The 12,937-nt window shown below is 37.0% G+C and overlaps 1 protein-coding gene across 1 annotated transcript in view; it reads left to right on the top strand.

The window, feature by feature from the left end:
* Positions 1 to 12,290, top strand: part of LOC143367722 (uncharacterized) — a 42,239-nt gene extending 29,949 nt beyond the window's left edge. The window contains exons 2-7 of the mRNA XM_076809839.1: positions 2,257 to 2,396; positions 3,658 to 3,865; positions 5,414 to 5,741; positions 7,185 to 7,479; positions 8,306 to 8,846; positions 12,073 to 12,290. Coding sequence (XP_076665954.1) covers positions 2,283 to 2,396; positions 3,658 to 3,865; positions 5,414 to 5,741; positions 7,185 to 7,479; positions 8,306 to 8,846; positions 12,073 to 12,194 — 1,608 coding nt within the window. The 5' untranslated portion in view covers positions 2,257 to 2,282 and the 3' untranslated portion in view covers positions 12,195 to 12,290. The remainder of the gene's footprint in view (positions 1 to 2,256; positions 2,397 to 3,657; positions 3,866 to 5,413; positions 5,742 to 7,184; positions 7,480 to 8,305; positions 8,847 to 12,072) is intronic.
* Positions 12,291 to 12,937: the final 647 nt, after the last annotated feature.

Raw genomic sequence — 12,937 nt, 5'->3', positions numbered from 1 at the left:
TCTCATGCCAAATAACTTTTATTGGAAAATCTTTTCTCTTACTTCCTTGGTTCCGGAAATATTCGAGGTGATAATTCTTATTGATCCACCCTGTACACTATGCGTTTGAAATGAACACCGAAGGATCGATTTTTGGACGCTAGAATTTTTTCCGTAAATATACAGGGTATTCAGCAAAGCATAATACAACTGAACAATCCTTATGAAAACGCAAATAATATTGTATGAATTTAAAAAAAAAAATTATTAAAATGTACTAAAAAGGAAAAAAATAATTTTTTTACCGGCCTAAATGACTGCCTTAGAAGCAAAAACAATTCTGGATCTCTTATTTTTAAAAAAAATTCTGTTAGAACTAATATATTCTTCGTTTAACAAAATATCTGTTTCTGTGGAATTTTTATTGAAATGTCACCCTTAGTAACTTCTTGAGCAAAGTGTTCTCATGGAAGACATATTTTAGAACCTATATAATAAAAGTTCCATGGAAACAGTTATATTAGAACATTTATTAAAAAAGTTTCCATAAGATAAAGAAAAGTACTAAACTATTAGCTACTACTATTATTTAACAATATAACATCGTATTCTTCGTGTCCTAAATTCAAAGTCTGTTGAGATCTAACCAGATCAAAAGTCAAGACAAAACCCTGCCGTTCAGCAATTAGTTTTTGCATAACTTTTAATAATCAATATTTACACTCCTCGTTTTTATTTTTAGTTAAATGAAGGAATTCTTTTAAGGCAATCATTTATGCAAGTATCAGAATTATGTTTTACGTTTTTAGTGCATTTTAATAAAAGCTTATTTTAAAAAAAAACTTACTATAAATTATTTTATCCTTTTTAGTGAAAATACTGTATTGTCCTCGAAACTACGTATATGTGCAAAGTTTCAATCCGATTGGACGTGTGGAAGTGGCTCAAAATTAGCTTACTAAATTTCACCCTATCAAACTAACTAACGAACTCACAAGTGAAGCTAAATAAAAGCTTGTAACATGGGTATAGACGTAGACTGTACATCTAAGTAACAAGGAACATCACCCAACTGTTGTACGCCAACTTATTACACGCGTATTTTTTTTGTAGCAGCGAAAATTCACTAAGGTTGGGGGCGGGAAAAATATTCGGTCGAATAAATCGAAAATGACTAAGGGTCAAAGAAAATGATAAGCAAGACAGTTGCTTGGTCTTTGCGAAGAATAAAGCAGTAACTAAGAAAGTATTTTTTTTTCATAAATTTTTGTATATTATATAGAATCTTTATCCTAGAAATACGCCAAGATTGAAAAAGGCCGATTGTTTTAATTATAATGGCGCTATCTATGATTTTCTAGAAGTTTTGCTTATGTCATGTCATTCTTCATGAAAAACCAAGAAACTTTCTTGCGTATCATTTTTCCCTAACCCTAGTAGTTTTCGAGTTATTCGATTAAATAATTTTGCAACCCTAACTTCGAAGGATGATACCCCTAAACACAAATTTTCGTCACTAGAAAAAATGTCGTCTGCAATATTTTTTAGTGTTCTAACATTTTACCAAGTATCGCCAAAATCGGCGCGTAACAGTTGGGCAATGCTCCTTGTAAGTTGATGTTGACTGTAGGTTCTGAGAGAAATGATATCGAACACGAAACTAAGATACTATGGGTCAGTTTAGTAGAGTTCATAATAGGTAACCTAGATAAACCTTTACTTTACGAAACTACAATGCTACGATACAGTATAGTTCGTAATAGTATTACATGTTTCAAAAGTTATTATTTGCTAAATCTGTGGACAGTGTCGTCCATGTTATAAGCGAACGGATAGAAATAGATTCGCTGACGCTACATTAGACGCATTGTGCTATTTAAAAATAAACTTTAAAACCAAAAAGTAATGATTTGTACAAATTTTTTATTAAATAATTAAATTTACCAATTATATTTAATACCTATTTTTTTCATTTACATAAGTTTTGTATAAATTAGACAGGAATAATCATTTAGTTAAAGCTCTCTTGTGTTTTTGATAAATATTATCAACATTATTCCAAAAATATAATTTTAGCAATATTTTTCTCAATTTCTCGAGAATTCTCAAGAAATATGATCTAATTTCTGATTTCTCGAGAAACAAAAAATATGGAGAAAACAGGAACACTATCTGTGAGTCTTTATGTGGCGAGTTAAACTGCAAATCTAACTGGCATACATATTTTTATTACTACCAAATACAACAGTGTTTTTAATGCAACGTGTATTGTTTCAGGCGAAGGCTTCTGCGGTTAAACAAAAATGAATGTAAAGGATAATATTGTTTATGGGCCGCCGGGAGAAGCTCTACCAAATATTTCGATAGGGCAATATTGTATCAACGGGCTTCGTGAACATCCATATCACGTTGTTCAAGTGAGTCCAGAATTTTGTTTCAAATTGTCTGTCCTAAATATCAACAGCACTTATTCAAACAATTCTACTGCATTTTACTTGACATTAAACACTTATTATTAGCAATTATCATACAGTTTTAGTTCAAGGTAACGTCCTATTTAATTATTTAGTCCAATTAATGAGGATTACAATATTGTTAATTGTTACGTTTATAGTTGAAATGCTGAAGAACTGTTAATAAAAGTCAGTACTGTTCTTTTAATCTGACCGAAAAACATGTATAAGTTTGCAACGAAAGGTTCGTATCTTCTAATTTATTGTTCCTCTCAAATTTTACTATGCCAAAAAGAATTCGTAGTTGAGCAGTAATGGATTATTTTCTGTTACTACTAAACAACACCGAACGAATGCAATGTAATAATAAAATCTATTATTAATTCAATTTTTGAATACTTTACTTCAAGCTCCGATTTATCGAGAACTTCTATTTCCTAAAATCTTTGTACCGATTAGGTGAAATTGCAGTTGCATAATTTTACCATTGAAATTTTTCATAATAACTGATACGTAATTCGGATGTTTTTAAATAAAAAGTAAATACCTGCTGGTACTTCGTGCTGGTACCAACCAAACTACCGTAATATGGGGGAACACTGGCATTGCGGGGTAAAGTTGGCAGGCGCCAAAATATGTTCCTGGGAATGGGAATCGTACAAAGGACCTGACTGGATGCAGTGCGCAACGTGTCGTTATTGAGTCTGCGGAACTTGCAATAGTGGAGATAAAGTTTGTTATGAAATAAATGAAAGTAAATGAAAAAATTAATGAATTAAAAATAAAGACACGAACTTATGTGCCAATGTAACTCCAGGTTAGTACAATTTTGGCTGTTAATGCATCCTATACGTTAATTCCCTAATATTTATTTCACTAGATTATTTATTAGGTATTTCGGCAGTTATTGCTCTTTAAATAATATTTATTGTAACGTGGAGTTACATTGTCACATAAATTTGTGTTTTTTTATTACATCAAAATGGAGAAGGACAGAAATTTTATGCACTTTTATACTCGTAGTAAAATAATAGGATATTTAGAAGAAATATAAATATCTCGAGTTTTGTGTTACCTGCACGGCGAGATGTTATGGCAACCTGACAGTGTTCCCCATATTACGGTATGCGAGTTGGGAAGAATGGAAGAACGAGAAAACTATTTTCCTAAAATCTGTAGGTTTTAAAGCGTCCCCGATTTTAATGTTACAATACCGATGTTGTAGATAGATCTCGAGAGCGGTAAAGCGTACACCAGCAAAGAAATACTTGATAACAGCGTAAAACTGGCTAGTATTTTACAAAGTTTCGGAGTGAAAACGGGCGATAGAGTTTCTGTTGCAACCGAGAATCATCCAAATTACTACGTATCGATATGTGGGATCTTTTGTGCCGGAGCTGTATTTTCGCCATTGAATCCATCATACACGGAAAGTGAGTCAAAGGTCACTAAAATAATTATTTATTTATTTACTTACCATAATTCACAGTGGGCCATTTTTATCGCCGGTAACGGTATCGGATGGTAGCTGAAGCGTAATCATGAATTATGCGCAATTTAGTGATAGGGGATTACTCTGTAAGCTACCTGTTTAAAGGTCGGTTTATACAGCCACCGAGCCGGGCCGAGCCGAGCCTCTACGCTAAGCTTATGGGCAGCGAGTAGCCGCCGAGCTCAGTGGAAACTCGGCGGCTCCCCGTTGCCCGTCCGGCCCGTGCGTCGTCTCAACGAGCAGCCACCGAGCCCGGGCCCAACGGGCAACGAGGAGCCGCCGAGTTTCCACCGAGCTCGGCGGCACCTCGCTGTCCATAAGCTTAGCATAGAGGCTCGGCACGGCACGGACGGCCCGGCTCGGTGGATGCACAATAAGCCGACCTTAAAACTGGCAACCGATCCAGAGAAGAGTTGATGTCAGCACAGTGTAAACACGCCTGAGAATAACTCTAGCAAGTTCTGATTACTTGCTACAGTTGGTCTCAGCAAGTGAATTCTGTGATAGTGTAGACACCCGATTCACGCGCCGTCTGATTCCACCGTAAAGCATGGTAGCGAACCGATGTAAGTCGGGGTGTTGACCGAAGTTCCCGCACACCCAACAGGTGCTCTCGCAGGCAGCCTCTTCCTAGCAAAAATATTGTGTTTTAGAACCAGAGTTCCCACACACCCAACAGGTGCTCTCGTAAGATTGCTCATAGCTCGCCGACTCGCCGGACCTGGGCGAGCTGAGCAAGCTCGCCGATCCAGGCGCAGTCTGATCGGTCATGGATCGCCGAGTGGTGCTCGCCAAGCCCGATCGTCGAACCTCGGCGAACCGAGCAAGCTCGCCCATACACGCGCTGTGTGATCGGTTATTTCGTGCAGATATTTTTTTCTTTAACGAAGACAGATTTTTATGCAAATAGAACAAGATGGCAAACAATTCTTTGAGCAGGGCAAAAATTTGGGTAACAAAAGTTATGTACGGTACAGAAGCTATTGTTTTTCTAACAAATGCAGACATCTTTATTTTCTTAAATGGAAACTTTTCTTTTATTTTTTGATCGAAAGACAGCTGCATCCGAAATTATTTACGAGGTTATCTCAGAAGATGCTTATTGAAATATGTATAAAACCGAGTAAAAAATAATTTGTTTAGTAACCCAGTAAAGAAATAATTCACGTAGGAAGATCATTTGCTAGTTCAAATGAAATAACTTACGAGTGTTTAAAAATAACTTTCAGTTAAATAGGACAATATATTATTTGAATAATTATTTTTAACGTATTTTATTCAAATACTGCCCAAAGTTCCTGTGCACTAATTAAGAATGTGATCACTTAATTGTTCTAAGCAATATAAGAATCCATTCTCCAAGCACATTAAAATAAGAAGTTTCTTTGTTAACATTTTTTTTTGTCCCGTTCGTGCACCAGTATTAGCAATTCCGTTATGTAATATTAAACCATAACGATTAATATTTGAAATAACATGTTTGTCGTAGGGGAATACAGGCATATGTTGGAAATTTTTAAACCACGGCTCATGTTTGTATCTCATCGTACCGAGATCATGATGTCAGAAATCGCACCAACTTTGAGTTGGACGATGAAATTAATCGAGTTTGAGGATACGGCCCTCACAGACAATGTTCCAACGTTAAAGGAACTCCTGGAGAAAGATACGACTACCGCGGATACGTTTGTAGCACCATCAGTCGCCGATATCAGTAAAGAACTAATAGCCATTATGTGTTCCAGTGGAACAACAGGTGTTCCAAAAGGTGTAGCATTATCTCATCGAAGCCTACTATATATGATACTGAATTCAAGGTAAATAAAACGAAGGGAATATGTCAGGATTGAGCAGAAATACCTGACAGTTTTCAAGATGAAATAGGAAGGCATCACTTTGTACTAATGAGCCTATGATGGTATACTATAATAAGCTGTAAAGAAAGGAGATTTATCTTGATTAGAAAATTAGTAGGCGTTACAACTTTATGCCTACTTAAAAATTATATCTTTCAAATGATCTGGGGGATACTTTCAATCTCTTGCGTTATGCAGAACTTTATGTTATACAGAGCCTTCTTCTCGAAACTCTGACACCCACATAAGAATAGTGTTGCGAGATGATGCATCGCGTCGATTGAACTGCCTACGAATTTCTCGCTGAGAAGCCGTTGCAGGCTTTGCTACAATAAGTCGCAAACTAAACACCAAGATGAAGACTATCATATGGCACCATGCGGGGCACTGTGCGAACCTGCAGCGCCAGAAATCCCCCTTTGAAAATAGTCAGGTGTTTCTGCTCATTCCTGTATATACAATTACCTACGAATTGGTCAGAATACACTTTATTGATAAATTAAAATTAATACAGCAAAAGCACGAATCCTGGTCACACAGTTTGTTATTAATTAACGTATGAACGTATATTGTTAATTAACAATGCCGATACAAGGTAAAATTAAAAAATACAATTTCTGTTGCTATTGAATTTAAGGTTTGTCGGTTTTTAAAAACCAGGTTTAAAAGTCGTATTTTTTTATAAATTTGTTTTCAGATACTAGAATTACTATGTAAAAATGAATGAATTATTTAATTAAAATCGTTAATATTCTGACTTTGAATCGCCTCGGTCACAAGCATATTATAGTAAAAGTTTACTGTAAAACTAATCTTCACGAGTTCATATTTCTAGAAGAAAAACACTAAATAAAGTATAGGTTTATAATTTTGTACGGATTTTAGTTTTTTTTTAATTGGATTTATATGGAGTGTATTTTATTTTGTTATATTTTTGCAGTTCCATAAATATTAAATAGACTGAAAAATGTAAAAATATTATTTTACTGTTTTAATTATTTTTATTTTGTAAAAATTCGAAAACCGTTTTTTTCAGAAGTCGGTTTTTGTATAAACCCTTTTGAATTAAAAACCTTTTGCAGTTAAAGCGTGATGATATTACAGTAAATCCCCGTTGTGAGCCCGACGAACGGGGCTGGCGATGGGCTCACGGTGGGTTACGGACATGATTCTCTCTTCCGTACCCGAAGGCAACTTCGTGCCTGACTCTTTCTCTCACTCTCGACCGCAGGCTTCCAAGAAATGGTGGGGATAGTCGTCGGGCTGTCAACGGGAGGTAAAAACGGACTCATAACGGGGATTTACTGTACTATCGTTTCTCAAAATTATTCCAAACTACGTAGCTTCAATTAATGTTCATTGTGCTGAGGATTCTCTTAATATTTCTCTCGCTATTAATTACAGAAAATATGACTACTTCGACATTCGACGGGATGATCGATTGCTACTCTTCTTGCCACTGTTTCATAGCTATGCATTCTGCATGCTGATGTCTGCCTTAAGTGCCAATTCAACCATATACGTTATGAGAACGTTTAAATTGGATACCCTTATGAAAGTAATTGACAACTGCAAAATAACACATGCACCGATGGTACCACCAGTTCTGTTAGCCCTGGCGAAAAGTCCGAATCTGTCTAACTATGACTTCAGCAGCGTGAGAGAATTAATATGCGGCGCGGCGCCACTTCCGAGAGACGTAAGTTTTCCGTCAAAGTTTGTTAAAATTTAAAACCCACCAAGTTGTCGCACGAACTGGGAGTGTGAAACTATGATGGCAAAGTGCAGAAGCAAATCTCTTTCTTTCATCTTTTTTTGCTGTGCCGATTCGTTCACGAAAATCTCCGAACTTTGCAGATAATATAAAAACGGTATGTACATAAATTGTCGCAGAAAAGTAGGAAAAATCCGGACACCAAAATTCTTCACGCAAAGGGGAATAGAGGAACTCGTCGTTCCATCAGGTCAGCCCATAAGTAATGTCGGTAACGCGTGAACAAATATTTCATGTTCAGATACTTATCCGGTAAAATCCAAAATTCGATCACTCTGAATATTCGAATACTCCTGATTATTCGAAGATCCGAAGAAATTATTCTTATTCGAAATTATTCGAATTATTCGAATATTCGAATAATTACAGCTCTGCTTCAAACACTCACTGTAGACTATAGAGAGAGAACCTTTTCAAATGCATAATTTTGTTATGCTTTGTTTAAAGTAAGATTAGAAACGACGTTACTTACGGGATGACCTGATAGAGAAATAAGGATCATAATAAGGAAAACAAATACGCTTTTGATTCGTAAACGGCAATGTGTAAATTACGACGACACTTGTAATGTTAAAGTTTGTAATGGAAACTATTATTTCATACGTGTTTCAAAGTGTGCGCAATAAAGCGCTTTTAAGCTCACGGAATGTTTGTAATAACCTGATGGTACAGATAAGCAGAACATTGGGTCCCATAGATAAATTGATCTCTTTGATGACATGTTTCCTTCAGTTCTGTTAATGTTTTGCAGGTGGGAGAAGAGGTGAAGAAGCGTACAAAAGTGAAATATATCCGAAACGGTTATGGTATGACGGAACTGGCAGTAACGGCAACTGTGAGTGACAGAGTACTGGACGACGACAACATAGGCGTTTTACTGCCCGACCTCATTGGCAAAGTCGTGGACCCGTCTACGGGCGTGGTGCTCGGTCCGGGGCAAGTCGGTGAAATCTGCTTCAAAGGCAAACAAATCATGATGGGCTATTACGGCAACCCGGAGGCCACTGCGGAAATAATCGACCAGGAAAACTGGTTGCACACCGGTGATCTGGGATGCTACAATAAGACCGGGATATTTTACATAACAGGGCGACTTAAAGAGCTAATTAAATACAAAGGCTTCCAAGTCTCGCCATCCGAGATCGAGATGATAATACAGTCGCATCCGGGTGTCAAAGATGCAGCAGTTATAGGCAAGCCTCACGAGATAAACGGGGAGGTGCCAGTAGCTTTTGTGGTGAAACAGCCGGGTAGCACTGTGACCGTGACAGATATTTTGGATTTCACTAAGAGTAAGCTTCTTTCCTTTATATCCATGATCAAAGTGGCAGCTGATTAGATGCACGTATATGTTACTGTAAAAGTTCGAAGACCGGTGAATTCTAGCATTTACTGTTGTGGGGCGGTGAAAGTCCTTATGAGAAAATCTTATATTATTTTGGGCCAAGTTATGCAGAAACCTACTGTAGGAATAGGTTTCGAAATTCCTGTATGTTCGGGAGCCACGAAAAAAGAGGGCCTCAGGCGATGGGACTCGAACCGTTGTCGCCAAAGCCGACCCTCCGAGATCTCTTATGCCGGGCTCCTGATCCCACACTACCAACCCTCAAAATGACAAAAAATTAGTTAAACACAGTACAGAATCCATAAGGGCAATGTTAAGTCGCAGAGGGGCTTAGTGATACGATTTTTAACTTCGAAATCAGATGGGATCACCTCGAAAAATGGCCTCGAAGTTCGAGATTTTGCGGTTTTCAACAAAAGAAGCTGGTAGTAAAATCCCATTCGGCCCGACGGACCTCAGGTAGGCACCTGAGGAAAAACCGAGGGATGTAAGCGATACTCTAGCAGGCTGGGCGGCAACTGTGCCTCATGAGCTTAATTTCAGGGCCGTGTTGGGCCTGCGTTTGCCCTATGGGCCCCTTTCCTATGATGCCCAGTACGAAATCGCCAATGGATTAGTGGCCCATAGGGTAAACGCAGGCCCAACACGGACCTGAAATTAGGGTCATGCGGCATATTTGCCGTCCAGCCTGCTAGAGTATCGCTTACATCGCTCGGTTTTTCCTCAGGTGCCTACCCGAGGTCCCTCGGGCCGGATGGGATTTTACTACCGGTTTCTTTTCTTCAAAACCGCAAAATCTCGAACTTTGAGGCCATTTCTCGACGTGATCCCATCCGATTTCGAAGTTAAAAATCGTATCAATTGATTCGTCTTGGCCAGATCTTCCCAACGGTGTATAGCATACGCTGTAGGCTCGTACGTCACTAATCCTCTCTGCGACTTAACATTGTCCTTTGTGATCTTTATTTTGCAAAAAATTACCAACCCATAGCACAACCCTTATATTATACAATTGTTAAAACTTAAAATTTAAAATAATATTGATTATACTAGTCACTATTAAATAACCCATTAAAAAACACTGTAAATCAATAACAAGAAATGAAGTATACCCAGTAGAAATAAAGCTACTTTTCTTTCACAATTAAAATCTTCCAACCAGATTTACTCAATTTCAGATCATGGAGGGTTGGTAACTCTCTACATCACTTGGCCCGTTTGAACTTGCCGCGTTTACCAACAGGGCTGATCGGTATATTCTGCTATTTACCAGGATCTATTGGCGAAAGCCCGAGGTTTGAATGCTTTGTGGGATATTTCTGATCTTTACGGTAAATTCTAAGATGCGTCTTTGAACTTTTACAATAACATATTGTACACTGTTTATTGGGATCAGCTGAACTAAAACTTTGAAAACCTTGATAATTTGTTTATATTTTCTTGAAGTTATAAACATTATTAATATTACGTGGATTAAAGTGCAGGTGAGAATCGTAAGGTCTGTTGTAAAGTTTGATCCAGCCGTTACTTAAATAATACTATTTATTTACAAAAACTTAATTGGTAAAGAATTAATTCACACGCTTAGAATCATTAATTTTTCAATTCCATGGAGTCTTCTGTATTGCGCAGAAAAAAGGAATACAAATAACAGTTTATTTAGTTTCTTCAATTTTATTGGCGGTAATATAAAACTAAAAAAAAACACGTATTACAAAAAGACATACATATTATTAATGCAAAACACATGGAGGGAAGTTAAAAATGCACAAATACGTATTTACCTGTTGCTCTGTGGATAAAATTTATTGGATGCACTTTTCCAATATTTCCTGTTTTTAGTACACTACGGGTCACGTGAAATTTAAGTTATTAGTTCCAAGTCCAACATACAGAGAAAATATAACATTTCTGGAAAATACTAGGATATTTATTCTTCTGGTGATCGCTACTGCTAGACTGTAGATCCTATCCAGACGACCCTTAACAGTTTCATTGACCGTATCTACAGACTTCTCATAGAATAACTGTATTTTTTGGATTCTTTAATACCGTGAGTGGCGTCGGCGTATTTCGACGCCGAAGGATTTCCATATCGTGCACGATTTTCGCGTCTTTTAACGTCGATATTTTCTGGAAAGCATCGAAAGTATTGCTCTAGAACCCCGAATGTTTGCTTCTAAAACAAACCAGGCTTGGAGTTCACTTTGCACTTCACCACCACAGCGATCCTTCATTCGCGCATCAGCCGAGTCTTCGATGAGTCATCCAGCAATGAAAATTCTCTGTGATGTAAATCTTCGTGAAAGTAGATTGGCGAGATTCTTCTAATGAAAATAAGTCTAAACTCGACTTTATTCGGGCTATTTTTAATCATAAATACTGTACAATTATGTAATCTACGAAATTCAGAAGTGATTCGAATTAAATTGTAATAAAAGCAGCCCGAATAAAGTTGTATTTGAACCCAAGGGTCGTCCTTAAATTACGTAAAGCTTTGAGGGGGTATTGCGAATTTCTTACGTTTTCTTACAAGCGAGAGAGGGAGTCCAGTAGCGTCTGACATAATATTTTTTTAACCTAATTTTCAATATGAGTAGCCTAAAAAAATGTATTTCTACGCACACGCGAAACCAAGTGAAACAGAGTGAAGGGCCGGTTGAGTCGGTGAAACTCAAGTTCGATTCGGGGACTCCCAGACAATACTCTCGACAGTGGCGGATTTAACAGGGCGGCCGATTAGTAGTTGCCACCTGGGCCTCTGCTCAGAAAGCCCCCCAGGCCCCCACTCTTAAAAAAATTATGATTTTATCCAAACTATGATCCAAACTATGAAAATATGATCGTGGAAACACGCCCAAGCCATGTACACGATGGAAGTCCCTCGGCGTTAAAACACGCCGACGCCATTCGAAGTGTTAATTTAAAAATAACAGAGATTATAAATGATCTTGCTACTTAAAATTATATTTCGGAATATCAACCACAGTAAAATAGTAAAACAGTAAAACATTCATTAATTTTCGGATGTAAACCACGTTTATAAGTATTTATAACGGTACTATAGAATCGTCCTATGTAAGAAAAGTTGCCATAAGACATGCATTGTAAATACATATAATAATGATGTATTCCTTATGAAAATTAATACTGTTTGTATATAAAACTTACAGAAAGCTTGTCACCGCAAAAGTGGCTGAGAGGAGGTGTGCATTTTGTTGACAGTATACCTAAAACTCCATCGGGGAAAATTCTACGGATGAAACTACAATTGTCTACAATGTCCAAACACTAAAGTAGTAATTTATTTCTAATTAATTTAATTGTTATACCTGCAGGATCTTTGTTCATGTATTATAGTATGTGTTAACAATAAACAGCGTTTTAAAAACTTGTCGTTCCTTTTCCATTGTTACTGTATAAATTCACAGGGTGTCCCATTTGAAGTGAACCACGCAATTATCTCCTAAACTATACGTTACTGAAAACATGTTTCAAGTAAAACTTATTTTCTTTCGGCGAGGGGGACATCTCGTGATGTAACGTACCTTCAACATTTCAAGGTGACCTTTGTTTTTTTAAATGGGTATGCTATTATTCAGAGGGACGTGTAGCCCGTTCCGTGGCGAATTCATTGACCCATAATATGTTGGTGTTTCAAGGTCATTTATTGCCGTTCAAATCTCACGTGGTTCACTTCAAATGGAACACCCTGTATATAACTTGCAAATTGAGTTTAAACGAATTTTTCACTGTTAATTACAAATATTAAAAAAAAACCTATTTATACCTAAGTCATATCGTAAAACACATTCAACAGTGTAAACGGAAATAGAGTTCCTTCGTTTTTATTACATAACACAGAGTATATTGACTAACTGTTTCGTTACCACCTATTTCAATTTCAACAGTATAATTCCAATAGTTGCACTATATTGTCATATAGGGATGAACTGATCCAAGTAAATACGAGTAAATACTCGATACTTTCGTTTCGATACCGAGTAATTTTAGCATCGATACCTACGGCTGCGATAT

The sequence above is a fragment of the Andrena cerasifolii genome, chromosome 4 (genome assembly GCF_050908995.1).
Source record: "Andrena cerasifolii isolate SP2316 chromosome 4, iyAndCera1_principal, whole genome shotgun sequence".
In the NCBI taxonomy this organism is placed as follows: Eukaryota; Metazoa; Arthropoda; class Insecta; order Hymenoptera; family Andrenidae; genus Andrena; species Andrena cerasifolii.
The sequence above is the reverse complement of the archived record's forward strand: the minus strand, read 5'-3'. Positions and strand labels throughout refer to the sequence as shown.